The sequence below is a fragment of the Eptesicus fuscus genome, chromosome 16 (genome assembly GCF_027574615.1).
Source record: "Eptesicus fuscus isolate TK198812 chromosome 16, DD_ASM_mEF_20220401, whole genome shotgun sequence".
NCBI classification, from domain to species: domain Eukaryota; kingdom Metazoa; phylum Chordata; class Mammalia; order Chiroptera; family Vespertilionidae; genus Eptesicus; species Eptesicus fuscus.
Window position 1 is genome coordinate 9871862 of NC_072488.1, and position 26206 is coordinate 9898067.

At 42.2% G+C, this 26206-nt stretch overlaps 1 protein-coding gene across 3 annotated transcripts; it reads left to right on the forward strand.

Moving 5' to 3' along the window:
* The first annotated feature begins 1680 nt into the window (after positions 1-1680).
* Positions 1681-26206, forward strand: UBXN2A (UBX domain protein 2A). 3 transcript variants are annotated; one of them, XR_008558476.1, is made up of 8 exons: positions 1681-1848; positions 11349-11400; positions 15835-15973; positions 16657-16763; positions 18664-18801; positions 20649-20807; positions 22379-22621; positions 24132-26206. XR_008558476.1 is itself a non-coding variant. In XM_054727973.1 (7 exons), the coding sequence occupies exons 2-7, from the start codon at positions 11363-11365 to the stop codon at positions 22569-22571; spliced, it is 774 nt and encodes a 257-aa protein (XP_054583948.1). In that variant the 5' UTR covers positions 1681-1848; positions 11349-11362; the 3' UTR covers positions 22572-26206. The 3 variants fall into 3 exon arrangements, 2 of the variants coding, with proteins under 2 accessions (XP_054583948.1, XP_054583949.1); XM_054727973.1 differs by having other exon boundaries at positions 22379-26206; XM_054727974.1 differs by lacking the exons at positions 22379-22621; positions 24132-26206 and adding an exon at positions 21286-21649 and having other exon boundaries at positions 1682-1848.

Genomic DNA, 26206 nt, shown 5'->3' on the forward strand with positions numbered 1-26206 from the left:
TTACTGCCGACTCTGTTAGAATGACCCAAACAATTTTGAAAAATAACAAGGATGGAGGGCTCACACTTCCTGATTTCAAAACCTGCTACAATGCGCAGTAACCAAAACATTATGAGACTGGCATAAAGGATAGATATTTAAATAAATGGGGTAGAATTTTCGAGAACAGAAATAAACCAATACATCTATGGTCAACTGATTTTTGACAAGGGAAGAATCCTCTCTTTATCAAACGGTGCTGTGACAAGAGGAATAAATAAATAAATAAATAAGAAAGAAAGAAAGAGGAAGGAAAGATGGAAGGAAGGAAGAAAAAAGAAAGAGAAAAAAAGAAAAGAGGCCTCATATAAGAGCCAAAGAAAGCCTCTGCACAAAGGAATCGAAGTGACTCCCGAACGCAGGCTTCAACGGACCGGATTTCTGGAGCACTGGTTTGAAAGCAGAACTCACCACAGGATCCCAGAACCAATCACTGAACAGAAGACGAGTTCCAAAGATTCACCAGGTGCCTTTACCTGGGTGGGGATGGCAGGGGTCTATGGTAAGGCCCAATCTCATTTTGCATCCTGGCACCAAAAACTGTCAAGTAAAACACAAATCTGGGTTTAGGCAAATGAGACTTCTTTTGGAAAAAAAATTACTGCCACGGCTGGGAGAGAGCCTACTCTATTGCAATACGATAGAAGGGCAAGTACTGTGGGGGAAATGCTCAACTGTCCAAACGAAGCAAAAACAACACCTAGCTTTAGGCAAAGGGAGACTTCATTGTGGGAGATTATTCCAAGAAGAGAGGGAATGTTGCAGTGGGGGTGTATGGTGCGAGGAGGTGACTATTGCTAGGGGACCTCTGACGATGCCCAAGATCTGCCTCTGTCTCCAAGATCAGGTGGGCATTTCTTTTGCAGGGAGCAGGGAACAAACGCTAGGAAGCACTGGCTGCGGGGAAGTGGGATGAACCTGTGGAGGTGGTAGTGGCTCACACTGCGCTCAGAGAATGTTCTACAGGGGAGTCCGCCTGTTTTCAGGAGCGGTTGAGGGCTCAGGTTGAGGGTGGGCCAAAGTTTAGGGGGGCTGGAGGAAGGGGGGAAGCTTAACAAAAGTTTGGTCATGTCAGGATAGCTGGTATTTTGTCCGCGTTGGTCAGTAAGTACAATCAGTTCAGCTAATCATGTCTGGGGCAAAAAAAATGGGAATCTGAAGGGTCTGTGGCTGACCTTGTCCTAGGTACCACAAGGGGCATCCATTCAGTCACCTCTGAGTCACACGGGGAAGGTGGCTCCTCGCTGTCCACCCTTTCAGGAGCACAGCGAGGTGGAGAGATGTCTTTAACCGTCGCTCTCCAGAATCTCGGGGTTCAGGTTCAAGTTCAACATTGTCAGCATGCAGGGCATTCTCTCCCCGGATTCCATCAAAGGCTGAAGGGGGACGGCGAGCAGGAGATGCGGGGTTCTCAGGGGAGCGCACACCTAGCCCCCCGCTGCTTCCGCGCGGGGCGAAGAGGCATCTGGCAGCGGGGCCGGCGGCAGGAAGCAGGTGGCGGCCACGGAGAGGTAACGCGGAGGCCAGACGCCGCCGCCGCCGCCGCCGCCAGCCCCGCCCCCGCGCGCTCTCGGGGCTGCGCAGAGGCGGCCAGGGCGCGCGCCCGCGGCGGTGGCGGAGGGAGGCGGGCTGGGTCCCAGGGGCGCGGCCGCGAGCCCGGTCGGGTCTGGGGAGCTGCGGTGCTCCGGTTTTGGGGGGGGTGGGGGGGCTCCCGTCCGGCGGCGGCGGCGCCCGCGGGCCTGAGCGGATTGAGGACGAGGCCGGGAGGGGACAGCGCGGCGGGTCCCCCTCCAGCGGCCACGCCCGGAGGTGAGTGTCCTGGGGCCGCGGCGCGTTCGGCGGGGAGCGGGGCTGGGCGGTCCGCTGGCTGCCGGGCTGGCGCCGACGTGTGCCGGGCCGGGCGGGGCGGGGGAGGGGGCCGTCGTTGGGTCCCGCCGTGCCGCCGCGCTCGTCTTTGTCTCGGCGAACCCGGTTCCCGCTCGGTCTCGGACCCCGCGTCTGCGATCCCGAAAGGGCGCCCTCGGGCGGCGGCGGGGCGAGACCCCTGCCCGGCCCGGCCCGGCCCAGGTGAGCGGGGCTCTCGGCTGCGGGCTGCCGGCTTCCTGAGTGCGAGCTCCGGGAAGGCAGGCACGGCGGTAGGTTTTCTCGTTCCGAAGACGCTCAGAAACTTGGAGTTAGAGGCTGTCCAAACGCCCTATTTCCAAAGGCGAGCGCTGCAAGAAATAAAAATAAAGAGCACAGCGCAGAAAGCCAAGCATGTCTGTCTGGGGTGGACGTGTCTTAGTTAACTTCACTCCCCGTCTCCCACAACCCACTTCATTTTGCAGGTTTGGTGTTCGCGGTGTTCACACTTAATTTTCTCTTTTCTGCGTGTCTGTGTTTCTTTTCACTCGCAGTTTATTGCTTCTCGGGGTGCTGGTGAGGGTTGGCTCCGCCGAAGGTAATTCGAGATCGTTGAAAATACAGAGGGGAAGCTTGTAGCCTGTATTGATGTCCACGCGGAACTGTAAAGTGTGATTGTAAGGGACGTGAACACCAACTTCCTTATTCCGTAGCCATGGCTCAAGCATGTTTGGGGAGTCTTTATAAGTTTTTAAATTATAGTTTCGTTTTAAATGGGACAAACTTTAAAAAATTGGTGTTGTGTCTTCTATGTAAATATGCTGAAAGTCTCAGTGACTCAAAAATGCAGTTTAATTCAATGAGGACTGAGCATCCATGTAAAAGCAGTAACGTTAATGCTAGGCACTGGTGGAATCCAAAGAGGAGTGAGAATTGTGTGCAGGATGGAGAAAGTGATTAAACACAAATAATAATGATACAGACAGACTACAGTGTTAACAGACACTACTACTTACTGACCACTGACTCCTAGACCTGCAGTGTGGTAAATACTTTACATGCATACTTTAATTACTTCATACTTAATGTTTATTACTTAATAATTTGTCATTCACATTTTTTAGTACCTACTGTGTGCTGAATGCAAATGGTTTTGATATAGTAAGTAGGCAGTTAGACAGACCTGAGCAGAGTGGGAACCCTAGGCCAGGTACAGAAGGTCACCTGGTTAGAAAGCCCTGGGTGCCTAGCAACCGGGAAAACAAGTATTGCAGGGTGGGACTTGTCCCGAGTTGACCTTCCTCCTCTGTCAAGTCTCTAGTCACGTGGCAGACCCCCGTAGAGGAAGAACAAGGGGGCTGGAGAACAGCCCCAGGACACTCCCACCCGAGCCCTTGTGCTACCACCCTCTTAAGCATGCAGTCTCCAGGGCAATGAGGTCCTGGCCTGCATCCAATCATCGTAGGAACAAAGACTCGGGTCTGCTGACCCCAGAGACAGAGTTTTGGTCAAACTAGAGATAACATTTAGGCCTCAGTTGTGTTTCAGCCCCAGGCCCAGAAAAGCAGCAAAACCAGAGGAAGCCATGCCAGGGCTGACATCAGGACCAGGGCTGACATCAGGACCAGGGCTGACATCAGGACCAGCTGCAATGGCTAATGACCTCCTACCCTAGTGCCGACCGATCACAGAGACCCGCACCACGAAAGAACACACCTGGGAAGCTGATGCATATTCTATTGAGCTGCTCCCCTGAGACTCCCCCTAAGACCCCCAACTTTGGGAAGCTGATAAGATCCCCTGAGATGAGGGGCCCAGACAGTCCCCACACACCTCAGTGTGGACTCCCTCCCACTCGCACTCCCTGACACGCCTGCACCTTTCCTTCCCCCTTGCTTGCTTTCTCCTAAGTCTGAAGGGCTCTTCTTTTGCCTCCATAACTTGTTTTTCTGAGTCCGTGCAGCCCAGCTAGCTCACTCCTGTTACCTCTGCGACATCCTAAATTCTTTCTCGGCCAAACTCAAGCACCGGAAGTCTAACTTCACAGGTTCCGTCTGGTGCCATTCACAGTTAGCAACGTGATGGCAACCATTCTAGATTCCGCCTTTAAAAAGGGACTTACATTGCCATTTGGGAAACATTGTCATTGTAAATGCCAGCAAACTTAGAGACTAAAAAAAGGAAGAATGTAGGCTGTGGTGAGAGCAAGTAAGGAGTTGCGGGGGGGCCCTTATCTCAGCCAGGAAAATTAGTTAAGGATTTCCTAAGAAAGTCATCCTCAAGCGGAGGTATGGGTGAGTAGGAATGGGTGAAGGTGACTCCCAAAGGCGCGAAGAAAAGGTCCAGGCATAGGAAATGGGTTCCACTGAGGCTTGGGAAGAGCTGGGGAACTGAAAGGTCGAAGCCGTTGGGTTGAATGTAGAAAGCGAAGGAGGATGTGGTTGGGGCCAGAGAGATCTTGTGGGGCTGCTGAAGCAAGGTTAAGGATTTGCAACCAATTTTTTTTTCTTTTTTTTTTTTTTTAAACTTTTATGGAGAACTTTTCAAGGCACTCAAATGTAGTGCGAGAACCATACAGTGAACGCCCCTGCAGTGTTATTCAGAGGATTTGGACCGTATTCAAAGAGCAATGGGAGGTCTTTGAAGGGTTTTAAGGAGGGAAGTCCCACAATTAAATTTGTGTCTTAGTCAGAAAGGTCACCCTGACATTTGTGTGGAAATCACATTGGATGGGGACATGAGCGGATGTGAGGAAACCAGCTAGAGCGGATGGTGGTGGCTGTGACGATGAGGCAAATTCTAAGTTACCGACCGGTCTCTCCTGGCTGTGTTAGAAAACCTGTATGCATACCTTTCGGAGAAATCATGGCAGATTCTCTAAAGGAGGCTGTGTTTGAGATGGGTTTTGCAAGGTAGCTAACATTTCAGGAGCCCGGGAGTGAGAATGGCTAGGTGTCAAAGGATGGCTGACAAGGTGACCCTGACCATCTCTGCCGAAGTGTCAACCTTTCCCTCAGGATTTTCTCATCCAAACTACTTTTGTCACCGTCACTTGGGTCCTTGGGAGCATGTACCTCATGCATTAGCAATTCTTTCCAGAAGACACAAATGTATTTTCTTTTTTCGCACGGATTACAGGCAGTTAAGTTGAAACTTTCCAAAAGGTTTCATTTTTTCCTTACTTAATAGTAAACTAGAATTAATAAAATATACTGTCTTGCCCTAACCGGTTTGGCTCAGTGGATAGAGCATCGGCCTGCGGACTGAAGGGTCCCAGGTTCGATTCCGGTCAAGGGCATGTACCTTGGTTGTGGGCACATCCTCAGTGGGGGGTGTGCAGGAGGCAGCTGATCGATGTTTCTCTCTCATCGATGTTTCTGGCTTTCTATCCCTCTCCCTTCCTCTCTGTAATAAATCAATAAAATATATTTTAAAAATATATATACTGTCTTAAAGTGGCTGATTCTGGTGCTACCATAATTTGCGCTCATAGGCCTAATTCTATTCCACAGAAGAACTAAGTGAAGGAACTGCACGTGGAAATGTGACCCAGGGATTTCTTTTCCCTCGTGTTTAATTCCAGGAATGGCTTTATCCTTAAGGAGAAACTTCGGCTTCTACGTAAAGATAGCATACCCAATGGTATAATACCTTGATACAAATTTTTAGCTTTTGAAAATATAGCCTGTATTACCTGGTTTGGTTTTGTTTTTGTTTGTATGTGTGTGTGTGTGTGTGTGTGTGTGTGTGTGTGTTTGCTTTGTTGTTGTTGTTAATCCTCACCCGAGGATATGTTTATTGATTTTAGAGAGAGAAGAAGCGAAAGTGAGAGAGAGAAACATCAATGTGAGAGAGAAACACTGATGGGTTGCCTCCCCTAGGCACCCTAACCAGGGATCGAGCCTGAAACCTAGGTATGTGCCCTTACCAGGAATCAAAACCACAACCTTTTGGTGTACAGGACAACACTCCAACCAACTGAGCCACACTGGTCAGAGCACTAAATCTATTTTGACCAGATTTTCTTTTTAGTGGATATGTTCCAAAAAGCTCAGTGTACTCTGTCTCCTGGCTGATTTTATCACTGCAGTTGTTGGGAGTTAAGTGGGATAATATTTGGGAAGGTGTTTGGTAAACTGTGATATACAGTACAAATGTAAGATGGTGGTGGTACTAATTAGAAGGAAACTGAAGCAAAATGAAGAAATTGTTCATCTGTCCATTCTGAGGCCCACTTCATGCTGGAAACTTCGGAATTTGCCAGATGGCTCTTTTATTCTCTAACTGTACAGAACATGCATTAGGTTCATTGGCGTTATATGACTGTGATAATTGTGGCAGCTCACTCAGTGGATACAAATAAATTTTACATGGTTCAGAAATTATGTAGCCAGTATCCTAGTACAAGTCCATTTGAAACCAAGGACTCTTCATTCTCTTCGGCTGTCATAAAACAAGCAAAACACTGTATCCGTGGCCTAGAACTAGGAAGTGATTACTAGTAGTAGTGATTTGCTAGAGGACAACACTTTCAGGATGGTAACTTGGCTTTGCCCTTGCTGTGCACTGTGGAAGAAACAGGAAATGTGTACCTCATGATACCGGACCTCAAGGATCTCGGATCCTGTAGGGATACTAAAAGACAGAACAGAAACAATAGTAACCAAGATCAGACCAATATGATTTAAATGCCCCAAATCTCAATGCTTTAGGAGAGGAGTGCTAACTGGGTTTATTATTTCACCTTTATGGTAGAAGTGGACCTTGGGTTGGGGCTTGGAAGGGTAATTAGGATTTCAATGCCTAAAGGATAGTTACATTGTGAGCCAAGAAGGGGATGACTATGTTATGTTTATGATACAATAAGGATCATATCTAAACTAAGGGGTTATTTTAGAGTAGTTGAAAAGAATGTTGGAAAACTGTCAATGCAAAAAGCAAACGGCACCACTAAAATGTAATGTGTCAGTTTTGTTCAGGATGTGTCCCAAGCACCCAGAATAATGCCTGGTATACAGTAGTTGCTGAATATACATTTTTAATATTTTTAAAACTTTACTTAGATATAATTAATATACAATAAGATGCACATATTTAAAACATACCATGTAGCCCTCGCTGGTTTGGCTCAGTGGGTAGAGTGTCGGCCTGCAGACTGAAGGGTCCCAGGTTCGATTCTGGTCAAGGGCACATGCCTGGGTTGCGGACTCCATCCCCAGTGGGGGGGGGGGGGGGGGGGGGTGTGCAGGAAGTAGCCGATCAATGATTCTTTCTCATCATTGATGTTTCTACCTTTCTCTCCCTCTCCCTCTCTGAAAACAATAAAAACATATTTTTTTAAAAAGACATACCATGTAATAAATATTTTAGCATTAAATATTTTTTTAATATATTTTATTGATTTTTTACAGAGATGAAGAGAAAGGGAGAGAGAGTTAGAAACATCGATGAGAGAGAGACATCGATCAGCTGCCTCCTGCACACTCCCCACTGGGGATGTGCCCGCAACCAAGGTACATGCCCCTGACCGGAATCGAACCTGGGACCTTTCAGTCTGCAGGCCGATGCTCTATCCACTGAGCCAAACCGGTTTCGGCTAGCATTAAATATTTTTATTTTAAATATTTTTATTTAAATATTAAGTGCTATTAAATATTTTAAAATATTAAAGAGTATTCAACTGTGTCTCTGTTTTCTTTCTTAAATAAACAAAAAGAGCCCAGCTGGCATGGCTCAGTGTTTGAGCCTCGACCTATGAACCAGGAGGTTATGGTTCGGTCCCAGGTTGGAAGCATATGCCCAGGCTCCATCCCCAGTAGGGGGCGTACAGGAGGCAACTGATCAGTGATTCTCTCTCATCATTGATGTTTCGTCTCTCTCTCCCTTCCTCTCTGGAATCAATAAAAAAATTTTTTTTAAATAAATAAACAAAAAGAAGTAAGTAAAAATGTAACTTTTTCTGAATCTGAATGGTAGGGATGAGTGTTTATATTTTCCTCTATTTTACGTATGTTTGTAAGGGAAGCAATTTTTAAAGGGAAGCCAATTAAATAGTTTTAGAAATTATGAGATTTAAAGGACAAAGTCTTAGGAGAAAACATTAGTACACATGAAGTTCTGGTTTTCTGAATATATTTTTAATTTGTTTTCTGGTTTTTAAAACGTTTTATCAAAGTAACATATACACGGTTTAAAGAGGTAGTGTGGCTTTAGTGACTCTACCTTACCCTCTAGTCAAAAAGCTAGAGTCTGAAATTATTGCTGGGAATGCTGCTGAGGGTCCTGGCTTCACACTATTCCTACTCCTCTGCCTTTAGAATTTCCTCCTCCTTTCTTCCTCTCAGTTTTGCCTAGTGTTTCAGAACTGCTCACAATTTTCTCATAAGTAGGCTAAGGAATAAAGTCACTATCAGTTTACATTCAAGTCATAATGAAAACAATAAAGGTATTTAAAACAATTTTCAAGATAGGATGTTTTCCAGAGCAGACTCCACTGTTCTACTCTAATTCTTAGCAAAACATAGGCTCCCTGGGAATTAGTGCTCCAGCCAAACTGGCTGTGGTTATGGCCCAGCTCCATTAGCAGAAGCAAACTGGAAAGCTGGAATGGAAGTCAGGACCCAAGATCAATCAGACTCTCATTTTCTCTGGTGAAAGGCTGCCCCCGGGATCCCATTACCCAGGTTAACTTCACCTCCAGAACCTTCGGAGGCTTTTAAGGGGCCAGTAGATTATTCTAGTGCCCATTTTCTTTCTTGTTCTCTTGGCTTTGGAATGAACCTGGTGGGCCTTTAGTGGCTATGACTGATGTCTGCTTTCTATTTAAATATACTTAAAATTGCCCTGGCCTGTGTGGCTCAGTGGTTAGAGAGCCAGCCCATGCACCGAAGGATCTTGGGTTCGATTCCTGGTCAAGGGCATGTGCTTGGGTTGCAGGTTGGATCCCCAGCTGCAGTTGGGGTGCATGTGGGAGGCAACCAATCTCTCTTTCTTCCTTCCTCCCTCTTTCTCTCTTTTCCTCCCTCTTTCTCCCCGCTCCATCCCTCCCTTCCAGTCTCTGAAAATCAATGGAAAAAATATCCTCCAGACAGGATTATTTAATAAATAAATATACTTAAAACTTACTTTAAAAAAAAAATCCTGCGCCTAGACTGTTTGGCTCAGTGGATAGAGCGTTGACCTTCAGACCAAAGGGTCCTGGGTTCAATTCTGGTCAAGGGCACGTACCTTGGTTGCAGGCTCCTCCCTGGCCCGGGCTCTGGTCAGGGCATGTGCAGGAGGCAAACCAATCTTTGTGTTTCTCTCACATCGATGTGTCTCTCTGTCTTTCCCTCTCTTCCACTCTCTCTAAAAATCAATGGAAAAATATCCCCAGGTGAGGATTAACAAAAATAAAAATAAAAAATCCTCACCCAAGGATATTTCCCATTGATTTTTTTTTTTTTTTGAGAGAGAGGAAGGGAGAGGGGGAAGAGAGAAACATTGATTGGTTGCCTCCCATACACACCCAGACCAGGGATCAAACCCAAAACCTAGATGTGTGCCCTGAGAAGGAATGACACAGGAACCTTTCAGTGTATGGGACGACTCTCTTCCTAACCACACCCGGCCAAGGCTTAAAATTTACATTTTTAAATAGCAGTGCTGTACTTGCCTTTTGTATACGTACTCCCTAGAGAGAATTTAAGAAACATATTCTTATTTGATACCACCTATTTGAGAGTTGAACTATTTTTAATGCATTGTAGAAATCTAACTTGATTTGTATGTCTCCTTTTTGGGTAACGTGTTTTTCATTTTAAATCTGTAGTGTAGTCTCTGGGATCTTGATATCATAAAAAAATCTGTCATGACCTAATAATAACATATTTTAACTATATTGTTTTTCTTTTAAATATATTTTTATTGATTTCAAATAGGAAGGGAGAGGGAGAGATATAGAAACATTAGTGATGAAAGAGAATCATTGATCTGCCTCCCACACGCCCCCTCCTGGGGATGGAGCCTGCAACCCAGGCATGTGCTCTGACCAGGAATGGAACCCTGACCTCCTGGTTCATAGGTCAATGTTCAACCACTGAGCCATGCTGGCCAGGCTTAACTATATTGTTTTAAGCACATGTAAATAGAAGTTATAATTTAGTTTTTCCCTAATATAAACTTTTTTTAATATAAACTTTTTATTAATTTTTTTACAGAGAGGAAGGGAGAGGGATAGAGAGTTAGAAACATCGATGAGAGAGAAACATCGATCAGCTGCCTCCTGCACACCCCCTACTGGGGATGTGCCCGCAACCAAGGTACATGCCCTTGACGGGAATCGAACCTGGGACCCTTCAGTCCGCAGGCCGACGCTCTATCCACTGAGCCACACCGGCCAGGGCTAATATAAACTTTTTAAAAGCATAGTCATGAATTGAAACTAACTTATATAGGTTTATTAAAGCATTGCAATCCAGTATTTTTAAAGCTTACTTAATTTTTTATTTATTTTTTAAAATATATTTTATTGAATTTTTTTTTTTTTTTTGTTTTTTACAGAGAGGAAGGGAGAGGGATAGAGAATTAGAAACATCAATGAGAGAGAAACATCCATCAGCTGCCTCCTGCATATCCCCTACTGGGGATGTGCCCAAAACCAAGGTACATGCCCTTGACCGGAATCGAACCTGGGACCCTTTACTCTGCAGGCTGGTCAGGGCAAGCTTACTTAATTTTAAAACATCAAAAAGTCATTGATTTCTTTTTTCTTTCTCTCCATGATCAGTTTGATTGTGTAGGAGACATATGTACTACTATTTGTAATACTTTAAACAATAAAATGAAATAAAATAGATCAGAGGGGAAAAAAAGATTGTGTTTTTGTTTGTGTTTTGTTTTTTTTAGTTAAATAACCAGACATTCCAGATTAGATAAAACAGACCTGATTTTCCCTAACTTAAATTTTGACAACTGAGAACTTGAATTTTGCAATAGGCAGGCAGTTCATAACTATTGTCTGTGTTTGACTTCACATAGCTCATTGGTGTGCTACCACTTTATCTAAAGAAGAGATGGACGTGAATATAGATACTTGTTTATATTAGGGGGGAAAATAAGGTTACCCATAAACTGGGAAGGAGAGGACAAGGTGGGAGGGGCAAGGATGGAAGCAGGATTTCTCTGGAACAATATTTATATGAAACTATTTAAATATTTTACACACTTAAGAAACATATTAACAATTTGAATTGACTATCAAGTAGGTGGCAACACCACACAGGAATTGTTTCAAGTAATTTGAAACAATAATTTTACTATGTATCCTAGTGAGAGCTTTGAGTTTGGTGACTTGTTAAGTGTTACTTTGGGACACATAGTAACTTATGTGAGAGAATATGAATGCATGCAATTTAAAATGCTATGGATTAATTTATTAAAACCGCTAATCTCATAACTTTAACTTTTGTTTCCTTTTACCTTTACAGTAAGGCAGAAGAGAATGAAAGAAGTAGATAATCTTGAAAGTATAAAAGAATGGTAAGTTAATTCGATCTATGAAGTTTCTTTGTTAGTAATGCCTTTGTTAGTTTCTTTTCCTATTTTTACTGCATTTCACTGACTGTGATAGTAAGTGTTCATTATGATTATCTCAGTTAAATACCTAATAGTAGTATATTTTAAAGCAACTTTTTTTTTTTTTTTACCATCACTGCATTGAATGGATTTTAGTGAAGTCACTAGATCTTCTTGTTACTAATTTAAAAAAACCCAAAACGTTGTTAGGACAATTGCCAAAAAGTATTTTTAAGAATTTAAGTGAAATAAGCACATTCTTTTTTGGTAGAGAAAAAATGTTAAAATTTTCTCTCTGCATATTACGTCTGTCATATAAATGAGGAATTCCAGTAACTTTGCTTCGTTAGCCTCTTGTGATGGAGTCACAGTGGAAACATAATGGCTTTGGAGTCAGATAAACCTGGGTTTGAATCCATCTCTTTCTTATACTACTTCTCAGATAGATTAGTTGAGCTTCAATATCTCATCTATATAGCCCATGGACACAGACAACAGTGTGGTGAAGGCCTGGGGTGGGGTAGGGGCTGGGTGGAGGAAAGCAAAGTGGGGAGGAATGGGGGACATCTGTAATACTGTCAACAATAAAAAAAATACATTTTTGCAAAAACATATGAACTGGGGCTGCACCTAGGTACCTGAAAGATTTGGGGGAGAATTAGATAGCCTATATAAAGCACTTAGCATAGTATTCGCAATATAGAAGGTACTCAATACATGGTAAATGCAAAATGTATGGCTGTTAATATAGACTACTTTATTCTCGTTTATGGAGGTGAACTATATCTTGTGTTACGCTCTTTGTTTTAAATCCTCGAGGTACATTTCTTTCACTCGTAGTTCACGTGAGACAGACAAGCATTTGTTTCACACTTGCACATATTTTGAAAATGCTTCTGTACCAAACCAACATCTGTTATTTTTTTGACGAGAGTGTTTATTGTTTTATTTATATTTGAGACCAACTGTATAATCTTAAGGTTGTGTCAGGGTTCTCTAAGCCCACCCCCCGGTTTATAATCATACTGTGATTTATGACAGTGGACGGGTGAAAAGCAAAATCAGCAAAGGGGAGAGAGCACATGGGGCAAAGTCCAGGGGAAACCAGGCACCGGCTTCCAAGAGTCCTCGCCTGTGGGTCACCTGGGACGTACTTCATTCTCCCGGTAATAAGTTAGGACAGCCCGTGTGAAACGCTATCTACCGAGAAAGGTCACTGAACACCAGCCGAGGCATTTTATTGGGGGCTAGTCACCTACTCACATTTCAGACTCTCCGAAGGAAAGCAAGCAGGCCTTTCCAAGGCTAGCAGTGAGGCCCACGGGGCTAACTCTTTTCTACACGGAAATAAAATGAATGAACGATTTAAAAGACTAAAATTAGCTTGGGACTTTTTTTTTTTTTTAACAGCTTTATTGAGACCTAATTCACATGCCATATAATTTATGCACTTAAAGTATTCAATTCAGTGATTTTTACTACATTCACAACATTTACTACATTAGTATTGTGAGAAATCATCTTAGGGTGTGATTATTTTTTAATAAGAAGTATCATATTGTTGCCTTGGAAAAGGCATAATTAATACTTTATGATAATATGGAGTGTCTTAAGAGTAGATATAGAGCCCTAGCTGGTTTGGCTCGGTGGATAGAGCGTCGGCCTGCGGACTGAAAGGCCCCAGGTTCGATTCCAGTCAAGGGCACATGCCCGGGTTGCAGGCTCAATCCCCAGTAGGGGGCGTCCAGGAGGCGGCTGATCAGTGATTCTCTCTCATCATTGATCTTTCTATCTCTCTCTCCCTTCCTCTCTGAAGTCAATAAAAAAAATATATTTTTTTAAAAAGAGTAGATATAGAATTTCCTAGAAGAGTATAAAGAATGTATTTAAATTAAAAATATTGCCCGGAGTGTCAGCAATTTGATAGCAATATAATTATGGCTATTTTGAGAGACAATCTAGCACAGTGATTAAGAGTGCAGACATTGGTGACCTGGCTTCTGTTCCCAGCTTCACCTCCCAATAGCTTTGTGATCTTGGGCAAATTGCTTAAGCCAGTGGTCGGCAAACTCATTAGTCAGCAGAGCCAAATATCAACAGTACAACGATTGAAATTTCTTTTGGGAGCCAATTTTTTTAAACTTAAACTATATAGGTAGGCACATTGTTATTAACTTAATTAGGGTACTCCTAAGCTGGCCTTTGCTGAAAACTCAAGGGGCCAAAGAGCCGCATGTGGCTCGCGAGCCGCAGTTTGCTGACCACTGGCTTAAGCTGTTTCATTATCTATTCACTGGGGCCTTTTAGATCTTGTGAGAATTGAATGAGTTAACACATGTAAAGCACTTAGAATGGTTCCTAACATCCTCCTATATAATAAAGGCTAATATGCAAATTGTCCCCTCAACTGGGATTTCGACCAGGGGGTAGGGCCAGCCAGCCAACCGCACACAGCCCCTCCCCCCGGCTGGCCCCACCCCCGGCCGGCCCCCTCACCCCGATCAGGGGGCGGGCTGGACGGACCCCACCCTGCACTAATTTGTGCACCAGGCCTCTAGTGTATTAATAAATGCACAATAGCTGTTCGCTATTAAGAGAGGCTTTATAGCATATCATAGTAGTAGCATAGACTTGGAAGACATTAACCTTTTGCACTTGGATGTCAAGTGTGACTCAACATGGTTAGCATCGGTAGCAGCTCGTATGTCAAATTGTATTGAATGTATCAATAATTTGAAATATAAAAAAATCCAAATAAATAAGTTTGTATGAAAAGAAACTCTAGTTTTTTATTCTACTGCCGTGCTTTGTAAAATCTGGGGTATTTAAAAAATTAAATCCCGTGTAGAATAAAGGAATCGAGAAAAAAGCAAGCGAGTGCAAAGGGTTAACATTCTGTTCACATTCTGTTTCTGCCACTTACGAGTTGTGTAACCTCCGACATGAACGTTAACCTCTCTGTGACTCATTTTCCTTCTCTATAAAATGTGGATAAAGGTATCTATAGTTCCTGGCACAGTCTAAAAGCTATAAAAAGTGTTGATTACTTATTGAATCTGAGAAGATATATCTCAGAACATTATGAATCTAATATATGAATTCAAAAAAGATTTGTCAGGAATATTTTTTCTATCAAACAAATCTTAGGTAATATTTTCTGTCTATACTAATAAAAGTATAATATGCTAATTAGACCGGGAGACCTTCCGGACGTCCTTCCAGACAAAGCCCTGGTGGCAGGGCCGAGGCAGAGGCAGTTAGGGGCGATCAGGCCAGGAGGGGAGGGCAGTTGGGGGTGATCAGGCTGGCGGGGGGGGCAATTGGGGGTGAGCAGGCAGGGGGGGGCAGTTGGGGGTGAGCAGGCTGGCAAGCAGAGTGGTTAGGGGTGATCAGATAGGCAGGCAGGTGAGCGGTTAGGAGCCAGCGGTCTTGGATTGCGAGAGGGATGTCCGATTGCCGATTTAGGCCCGATCCCTAAATCAGCAGTCGGACATCCCCTGAGGGGTCCCAGATTGTAGAGGGCGCAGGCCGGCTGAGGGACCTCCCCCACCCCCCGTGCACGAATTTCGTGCACCAGGCCACTAGTATAATATAAATATAGAATGAAATCCAGTATATGGAAGTGAACAAAATGGGTGAAGGGGTTCAAAAGGTACATATTTCCAGGTATAAAATAAATAAATCATAGGGGTGTAATGTACTATAGTGACTATAGTTACTAATACTGTATTGCATATTTGGAAGTTGGTAAGGTAATGCCCTGCCTGGGTAGGTCAGTCGGTTAGAGCAGCGGTCGGCAAACTCATCAGTCAACAGAGCCAAATAACAACAGTACAACGATTGAAATTTCTTTTGAGAGCCAAATTTTTTAAACTTAAACTATGTAGGTAGGTACATTGTTATTAACTTAATTAGGGTACTCCTAAGCTGGCCTTTGCTAAAAACTCAAGGGGCCAAAGAGCCGCATGTGGCTCTCGAGTCGCAGTTTGCCAACCACTGGGTTAGAGCATCATCCTGGTGAAATTTATCCCCCAACTCCCGCCCCACAGATGTTTTTGGTTGTTATAACACTTTGGGGTGGAAAAGCATGCATGCTACTGACATCTAATGGGTCAAGGCCACGGATGCTGCTGAACATCCTGGAATACATAGGACAGCCTGCACAACAAAGAATTACCTCTCCCCAAATGTCAATAGACTCAACTTGAGAAAACCCTGCTCTGGGCCAAAAAGGGTTAATGACTTCCCAAGGTCACCTACATGTTAACTTAGAAGAGGGTCTAGACTGCGGACGTGGAAGTAGCATCTCAGGTCAGGATCCCTTAACTAGAATAACTTAGGTAAATTTTTAGAGAACTAGTAGTTAACCATGCTTACTTTTCTTTGTTGTGTCTATAGGGTTTGTGAAACAGGACCTGACAACCAACCTCTTAGTGACAATCGACAAACAACTTGTGAGCATTTTGTCGACAGCCTTTTTGAGGAAGCCCAGAAGGTTGGTGCCAGATGCTTGTCTCCCACTGAACAGAAGAAACAGGTAAAGGCCTAGGACTTTTTTTTCTCCTTTTCTCCACATATGGACCTTTTACAGGGTCCATGGGGTCAAAACTGTGTAATAACAACAGTGAGATGTTATTTACCTGGTCATCGTGTTGACCTTGCACTGATCCTGCAAAATCGATGGTGGGTAGTAAAGCTACTGGCACCTTAGAAGGAATCAAGCCCTAACCGGTTTGGCTCAGTGGATAGAGCATCGGCCTGTGGACTGAAGGGTCCCAGGTTCGATTCCGGTCAAGGGCATGTACCTTGGTTGCGGGCACATCCCCAGTAGGGGGTATGCAGGAGGCAGCTGATCGATGTTTCTCTCTCATCGATGTTTCTAACTCTCTATCCCTCTCCCTTCCTCTCTGTAAAAAATCAATAAAATATATTTAAAAAAAAAAAAAAAGGAAGGAATCAAGGCAGTGGCTCCAAACTGTAGTAGTAATTACTGTCTTCTTTGCTTGCACTTGCAGGGGGAAAATGAACGCTGGTTTCAATTAAGAATGTTCTTGAAGAAGTCGTAGAAATGATACATTTTATTAAATCCCAGTCGTTCAGTGCACATCTTTTTAATATTGTGTGACAAAATGCGCAGTACACAATAAGGCATTTTACAATATACAGGCATATCATATTTTTTAATTAACATGATGCATTTTGTTTCTTCCTGCTTTGCAGGTAGATATAAATATAAAATTATGGAAAAATGGATTCACGGTCAATGATGATTTCAGAAGTTATTCAGACGGTGCAAGTCAGCAGTTTCTGAATTCCATCAAAAAAGGGTAAGCAACCTTTGTAAAGAGAAGGACAGTTTAGGCATGTTTCCTTTGGAAGGATGGTTTTTAACGGCTGTTTACACATCCCTACACATTCACAGGTACTTTTAGAAATTCATATTTTCATAGGATGGGTTTTCTTAAGAGAGCCACAGCTATAATTTTGAAAAAAGTGTAGGAGTTTTGAATTTTGATCAATCAAAATCTGATTTAAACTAATTCACTTTGCCAAGAATTACCTAATACCACATCCTAGTTGTTACATTTAATATTCATGTTTAAATACCTTTATAGTCTCTGAATTGTGATTTCCATTGCATAGGTATCCCATTTAGTTTACCCATTTATCGGTGGGTAAACATTGGGTCATTTCCACATTTTGGCCACTGCGAATAATGCCATTATGAACATTCCTGTAGCATTTTATGTAGCAAGTTTTTGTGTGGACATATGTTTTCAATCCTCTCAGGTCTAGGAGCAGAATTGTTTTTAACTCTGTGTTTAACTTTATGAAGAACTACCAAACTGTATTCCAAAGTGACTGCACCATTTTACATTCCCACCAACAGTGTATGAGAGTTCCAATTTGTCACAGCCCTGTGAACACTTATTAGTGTCACTTTTTTTAATCACTGTTATCCTAGTGGGTATGAAGTGGTATCTTACTATGTTTTTGATTTCCATTTCCCTGATGACCAGCGATGCTGGGCATTTTTTCATGTACGTATTAACCATGTGTATATCTTCTTTCAACAAAATGTCTATTCAAATCCTTTGTCCATTTTTCTCTTTGCCTGTTTTTAAAATTGGGTTACTTGCATTTTGTTGAATTGTGAGAGTGTTTTATATATTTGAATACAAGTCTGAATGACATATATATCTGTATGCTAACATGAGAAGAGTTCTGTGGTATATTGCTTTAAAAAAGCAGTTTGCAGCCCTAGCTGGTTTGGCTCAATGTATAGAGCGTCGGCCTGCGGACTGAAGGGTCCCAGGTTCGATTCGGTCAAGGACACATGCCTGGGTTGAGGGCTCGATCCCCAGTAGGGGGCGTGCAGGAGGCAGCCAATCAGTGATTCTCTCTCATCATTGATGTTTCTACCTCTCTCTCCTTCTCCCTTCCTCTCTGAAATTAAAAAAAATAAATAAATTCTGACATGTTTCATATTTTATTTGTCATCCCCAGAGTAAATCCATATTTTCATTTAAAATTTGAAATGATAGCTTGATTTTTCTAGTATATTTATAGCCCTATTCAGACACCTATAAAAATTATCAAATTGCTTAAACTTAGCAGCATATGGTCATCAAATATCTAATGACTTTAGTACCATTCTTGGTGCTGCCATGGCATGGCGAATGACTCAAGCTGTTCATGAATTTGTACTCTAAACAATAATTCAGTGGTATTATTCCTGGTTTTTAGTATTTGTATTATTTAACTTATTTTAACTGCATTCATTTTTATTGTGAAGATGACATATCTCTTATTTCTATACTAGAGGCCCAGTGCACGAAATTTGTGCACGGGTAGAGTCCCTAGGCCTGGCCAGCGATCAGGGCCGATCTGTGGGGTGACTGGCAGGGCAATTGGGAAGGGCGGGGGTGAGGAGGGGCTCCGGCTGGCACTTGCCTTGGCTGGCCTGGGGCCTGCGGGCTGGGGACAGCTCTTGCGTTGAGCGTCTGCCCCCTAATGGTCAGTGCACATCATAGCAAGCGGCCTTAGCATATCATTTGCCTATTACACTTCGATTGGTTGAAAGGACGACTGGATGACCAGACACTTCGCATATTAGGCTTTTATTATATAGGATATTTTTCACTTCCTTTTGCATGTAGAGTATGTTTTTTAGAAAAAGAAAATGCACATGGTGAGTGTGGGCACTTTGTTTCTTTCCTTTCCCAGGGAATTGCCTTTGGAATTACAGGGAACATTTGATAAGGAGGAGGTGGATGTTAAAGTTGAAGATAAGAAACATGAAGTATGTGTGGCAACGAAGCCTGTGTTCCAGCCCTTCTCAGGACGGGGTCACCGACTGGGAAGGTGAGTGGGCTCACGATCTGTGCTTTTCGTAGCAGAGGCTGGACTAACATTCAGCCCATCATTATTTTACCAGAGAGACCACAGATATGGAGCTTATCATTTCTCCTATTGCAAATGGAATTTTTTATTAATCCTCACCCAAGGACATGCAGAGAGAGAGAGAGAGAGAGAGAGAGACAGAAAGAGAGGGAGAGTAAGTGAAACATCAATGTGAGAAAGAAACATAGAAACATCGATCAATTGCCTTTGGGGATCAGACCCACAACCCAGGTACTAGTACGTGCCCTGAATGGGAATTGAACTAGCAACCTTTCGGTGCACGGGACGATGCTCAACCAACTAAGCCACTTCACCTAGGGCGAATGAAACTTTTTATGTTAGCTCTTGTGAGGACTCCTCTAAGTCGTATTTACCTTAGTGTGAAAAAATCTTGGAGGCTTGTTCGGTTTCATCAAATCAAAAGGGTATGGCTTATTGAGGACACTAGGCAAAATTGGATGGATGAGTCGTTTCTTTTCTCCCTTACATCCACCCCTTGACCTTTGCCATTGAAGTGAGCGTGCATATCCTAGCTTTTGAATATGGGGTTCCATTTTACACGTACCACTGCTTTCAACATTGTACTGTAATCAATATCTGAGTTTTGAGGTAATAAAAATGAAAAATGTCTGATAAAGTTAGCAGTATTAAAACCTCTATTTATTTATTTTTGTTGTTAATGAAAATAAGCTTTATGTCCTAGCCAGTTTGGCTGAGTGGATAGAGCGTCAGCCTGCGGACTGAAGGGTCCCGGGTTCGATTCCGGTCAAGGGCACATGCCCGGTTGCGGGCTCAATCCCCAGTAGGGGGTGTGAAGCAGGCAGCCGATCAATGATTCTCTCTCATCATGGATGTTTCTATCTCTCTCTCCCTTCTGATCTGAAATCAATAAAAATATATTTTAAAAAATTAAAAAAAGAAAATAAGCTTCATTACATCAAGTAATAAATATATAAAAAGATGCAGTGGCAGTCATTTCCTTTCAGATGTTTATAGTATCAAAACCTTTAATTATGCCCAGTTGGTGTGGCTCAGTGGTTGAGTGTCAACCCATGAACCAGGAGCTCAGGGTTCGATTCCTGGTCAGAGCACATGCGCGGATTGCGGGCTCAATCCCCAGTAGGGGCATGAAAGAGGCAGCCAATCAGTGATTCTCTCTCATCATTAATGTTTCTAACTTTCTCTCTCTCTCCTTTCTTCTCTCTGAAATTAAAAAAACACACACCTTTAATTATTTTCAGATTTTGCAGTTGTTTTTTTTTTTGTTTTGTTTTATCCTCACCCGAAGGTATCTCCCATTGATTTTTTTTAAGGAAAGTGGAAGAGAGAGGGAAAGACAGAGAAACATCTATGTGTTTAGAGAAACACATCGATTGGTTGCCTCCAGCACGGACCCCAACTAGGGTCCGGGCTGGGGAGGAGCCTGCAACCAAGGTACGTGCCCTTGCTGGAATCGAACCCGGGACCCTTTGGTCCACAGGCCAACGCTCTATCCACTGAGCCAAACCGGCTAGGGCTGCAGTCTTCTGTATATCTATGCCTTATAGCAGAATATGCAAAGAGGTTAGATGTGGGATCACTTTTATTTTTATGAATTCTCATATGTTAACTATCAAGATTGGTAAGGTGTATACACATTCATGCACACATATAAAAATATCCAGATGTGATTTTCAGAATGCTGAAAATAATTTTTATACCATTGGATCTACTTTTTAACAGAATAATAGTGTGCATTTGGTGAAAATGAATGACATATATATCTGTGTGCTAACATGCATCTGATTTTATTGTTTGGATTTTTTTAGTGTCACACCAAAAATTATTTCTAAAACAAAAAGTATTGAAGTTGAGAAGAAAAATAATTTGTCCACTGTCCCACTAAACAACCTGGAACCCATCACTAATATACAGATCTGGTTAGCCAGTGGGAAAAGGATTGTTCAGAAATTTAACATGTCTCATAGGTGAGTTTTTCATTTCATTATTTGGCTGATTTTTTTTCTAATTTTAATTTTAATTTCTTCTATTCAATGCATTTCTTTATTATCTTAATGTGATTATAGAGATCACAGTATACATTTGTTTTTTGTTTTGTTTTTTTAACCTGGGCATGTGCCCTTGACCATAATTGAACCTGGGACCCTTCAGTCCGCAGACCAACGCTCTGTCCACTGAGCCAAACCGGCTAGGGCGAGTTCCTTTAATCTTTACTGTTTTTCTTACTTTATATATTTATATTGTTTTCCATAAGCTTTAGCCATTAGTTATCTAATATTTGGTATCCAAAAATATAAACAGGACCACATCCTAGACTTTTTTCGTAACCTGCACAGGTTTAATCGAGTGGCATTTTTGAATTTTAGTGAATTGACTGGGAGAATTTTGTCTTTCATGATATGCCATATTTCATTAAGTCTGAGTTGCACATTTTTTTACGTTCAGCGCCTCTGAAATGGGGATGCATCCATTGTTGGCCACATGGCAATCATGTCACAACTGTCTTTGCCTTAGGATCTGCCTCAGAGCATGCAAAGCAAGGATCAGGTGAACAAAAAGCATCCCAGAGACAGGGCAAAACACTTCTTAAAAGAAATTCTGTATCACCAACACACCTGGTGGTTCCCAGGATGGGTATTACGTGGAAAAACATGTCCCGGATCCGAGTGTGACTAGTGTTCATTAGGAATGACTCAGCCATTTCATTGTACTTACATAATGGAAGCCCATGAGTGACTTGGTAAATGTTTGTATGAAATTAAGTTAAAAGTGCTCTTTCAATAAATATTAAAAAGAATTCTAAGTGTTAAGAAAACACTTTGTCATAATCTGGATTTTTTTTGGTTACACATAAAATGATGTGTCTTAAAATCAATGGCATCTTAGTTTTGATGAACTGCACATGCGCTCTCCCTCTCTAAATACACATACGTGCGTAGGTGAACATAACTCTGAGCTGCCTTCAAGATTGCAATGATTATTTTACTGCATGTGCATTATTCCAACGTCGATTCTCCCTGCACTGAGTGAAGGACTTTCCTAATCGGATTTGAAGCACAGCATGACCTGGTATTTAAAAGAAACCTATGCCTGTCTGTCTGATCCATTCGGAGCTAGGTGTGTAGATATGTAAACGTTCTATTATAGAAACTTAGAGAAATACACAAAGGCAAAGAGAACAGAATGACCTATCACTTAGTTTCCACTGAACTATTTCTCAGCAAATCCCAGGCTTCATATAGTTTCATAGGTAAATACTTCAGTATGTATCTCTAATAGATAAGTACTCTTTAAAAATGTAACCATAGTAAAAAATAAAATAACCATAATACCCTTGCCACATCTAAGATGATGAATAGCAGTTTCCTACTGTCACCAAGGGTCCACCCCTAAGAGATAGCCCCAGTGAACAGCTCTATCATTATCCTTTGAGCGTTCCATGTATTCACACAGCCGGGTATCTTCACAAGTCACTACTTTTAAATTGGCTCGTTCACATGTCCATAAAACTGCACTAATAGTTGGTGCCCTTTTACAGGATAAGCCACATCAAAGACTTCATCGAAAAGTACCAAGGATCTCAGAGAAGTCCTCCCTTTTCCCTGGCCACGGCGCTCCCCTACCTCAGGTTGCTGGACGAAGCACTCACGCTGGAAGAAGCGGACTTACAGAACGCCGTCGTCATTCAGAGACTCCACAAAACCACGGAACCTTTCAGAGAACTCTCATAACATTGACCTTTGACACACTAAGCGGAAAGTTTGCAGGGAAGCGATGGTTTGTAAGTGCGCATGCAAACCGAAGTGGGGGGAAGTCAGGTTCGCTGAACTTTTGGTTCGAGACCTATTGACCTCCCTTCCGATGGGAAGACAAGGATGTACAAATCAGGAGAGGAAATATGAGGAAACTATATTCAGTGCCCTGTCTCCCAAAGGCGACTCAGAAACATATACTTCTCTTCAAATACCAATTATTCAACATAAGATATATCATTCAGTATCTTAATGTGCTATAAATTAGCAAACATGCTCACAGCATCACTCATTTAAACATCATTCCCAAACAGCAGTGATTTATTAAAAGGTTAGCTTGGCTCAGAATTTTTAAATAGCAATACATTGAAAATTGCACACGGCAGGTTAAAAGCATCAGTGTCCTTATTTTATACCTGAGATCCAGTCAAATGCTACAAGGAGCTGCCTCCACCACAGCTCTGCCTAAACCTCAAAGTGCTCTCAGTCTGCATTCTCTAAGGCAAGAGACACTCAGATATTAACTTGGCAATAGTATCTAGTCTTTTCATGTAAGAATAAAATCATGTAGCTTAGTATAATGTCAGGATTAATCTGTCTACTCACATTTCTACATTGCTGAGAAGTATAATTTTTTAAATATATTTTTATTGATTTCAGAGAGGAAAAGAGAGTGAGAAACATCAATGATGAGAGAGAATCATTGATTGGCTGCCTCCTGCATGCCCCACACTGGGGATTAAGCCCGCAACCTGGGCATGTGCCCTGACCAGGAATGGAACCGTGACCTCCTGGTTCACAGGTCGATGCTCAACCACTAAGCCAGGCCGGCCAGGTGAGAAGTATAATTTTTTTTAAAAACTATGTTCTCTCCAGGAACCTCAGTTCACCCCCTATTTTATTTTCTTTCAAAAATTAGGGACTTATTCTTAGCTAACAATTCGCAGTATGTCACTCATTTGAGACTGCTTACTTAGAATCCAATGTTGTGTTGTCACATTGCTAATTAATATTTTTTAAATGCCTTACGTAATGTATGGTTTTCTATTCCATACATTAGAGTCAACCTGTGTATACATTCAAGGGTTATTTATTACCTTCTCATGTCACCAAGGAAGACTTGCCTTGTTTTTTAGACTTGAAAACGAGTCAGACTTCAATATCCACTGTCCGATTGCATCCCCTTGCCCAGAAATAGGTTTAGGAAGCCTTTTTGCTAAGGATCTGTTGAATCATACTTAAAGTGAAATACACTAGTACACCGAGTGTGCCAAGGAACTGAGCAGCCGTGCCCGTCAGCAGTCAGGTTCACAGGACATGGGGCGTCTGCTGGAAGGAGCAGGTCTGAAACGGTTTGACCTCAAGACCTTTTGTTGATGTGGGTTATCAATATGTTAAAAATTACAAGTTACACATATTTATTCATTTAAAAATAATAAACACGTAAATATAAACACTTCTATGAAAAATGTCTATTTTCCGAAACACTCAAAATTAAGGTTTCGTGAGAAAAGTGGCATTGTATCCCATTTTTTGCAGATGTCTTTCCTGCCCGCCTTAAAGAGACAGATGGCGTCGCATGTCTGCTTCCACGGTCAATCTGTTGTGATATCACACATCATGTGGCCTCCGGTAAATGCTACTGCACGTTCATGAGAAAATGAACAAAACACATAGCGTCTCGGTACGATCATGAACACAGTGTTGACCTTGTGGGCCCCCGAAAGCCGTTCTGATAAAGCAGTGATTTGCCGAGATTCTCACGCCTTAGGGTGAGAATCCCTTGGGAAGCTTTTCAAAAGGCCTGCTCCTGCCGCTTACCACACACATTCTGACTCATCGGATCTGGGGTGAGTCCCAGACCTCTGCATTTTCTATCTCATTCGATTCTTAGGTATGCGATGGCAGGAAATCCTGCACCGAAGCGTCCCCCTAAGAAAATAAAGCCTCATGGGCGCCATGGACAGTGGGAGACCCTCCACTGAAATGGGGGGTCCTCTCCGTTTTATCTTTGTCCCCCACCGTTTGTTCTTAGACTGTTCCCCTTTAACTCTGAACTAACCATGCCATAAACCTATACGTCGTCTTCTGCGAGCACAGCTGAGATAAGGCTGGAACGTTTAAATGAGGTTTTTATCAAAGGCTCAGGAATAACGGAAGGGAAGTACCCTTAGAACTAGGTGGCCTGTTTTATAAGCTACTACATCTTCTGTTGGAGGAACATTTGAAGAATGCTTTCTTTTCCCAGCCTCTACCTGGTAGAGACCTGTCCTTTTACTGGGAAGGGAGGGAGGACCAAGGAAACCCTTCTCTTTTTGTTATTTGCTCTCAGAAACGAACAGATATGCAATAGAAAATAAATATTGTCAGTAATGTTGACAGCTGTGGCAGAGCCCTCCAGTGACACAATGGCATTCTTTACAATAATGAGGGGACAGTAACCTCAATGAACTTCTCTTTCAGATATAAAATAACATGAGGTGGTTATTAATATATGTTCAAGAATAGGTAAGAAAATGTTTCATAGAGGCCTATCATGAAGCATTTTACAATTTTTACTTGCATGATTATAGTCATTATGTGATTCTCCATATATTTCTATAAAGGGCCTCTTGAAAATATTTGTCTTGTACCTATAGAAAAGCCTCCTTCGTGGATGCTCCCATTTATAATTCTTTAACCGGGAGACACCCAGGGGGTTTTCTTGTGTGTCCATGTAGAATACACCCCAGTGGGAAGTTTCTATCGGGAAAGACCCATCACCAGCAGTAAACCTTCATTTTTGTAACTGGAAAAACGTTCACTAATGTGGATAATATTCTCGGAGGTTTTCTAAAATGAGAGTCATCTGATAAAGCTTTTTACCTGAGAGTTTCACATTCTAAAGTTGTTAATTAAATGTGGAGAATATTCAAAGCATGTTGATTTTAGAAAACAGAAGCTGGATTTGTTAAGGGACGGCAACCTGGCGATGAAGCACATTAGGTGTGGAATATAATTTGACCTAACGTCATTTCAAAACTATTGTCAGTTTCATGGAAATCATTGTTAGGGTTAGTAGATAGAAGTACATTTCTAATTTTGCAGATTCTAATTTATTGGTTAAATTACTATGCATTTCCTAGGTTATAAAGGTGATCTTATTTTATATACTTCTCTCCTTCCGAATACTTTTTATTATGTTTCATTGTGTTGAAAATATGGTATGTATGCATCGATGTTAGTGCCTTAAAGTACTTTGAAAGCAATCTTTTGCTAAAGGCTAAAAAACTGTTGTCTTCAGGGTGGAATACTATTTGTTAAAAGGACCTGTGAAATAATTCATACTTGTTTGTTATAAAGTGGTTACATATAGGTGCATTTGTCATTTTTATTTGGCAAATTCATTCAGTTTGAGAATCTACAAATACTTACTAGTTGCCTTCTGTTTGCCAATGTTACTGTCACTTAATACTCAGAAATGTTAAAGTGTGGTATTTTTTATACTAACTCAGTGTTTGTGTTTGTTTTTAAACCATCCTTGTGACCTGAGTTGAACTAGCATGAAGACTCCTTGGTAGTATTTGTTCTTTCTCTAACTACAAACCATTTAATTAAAAAATAGTTACACAGTA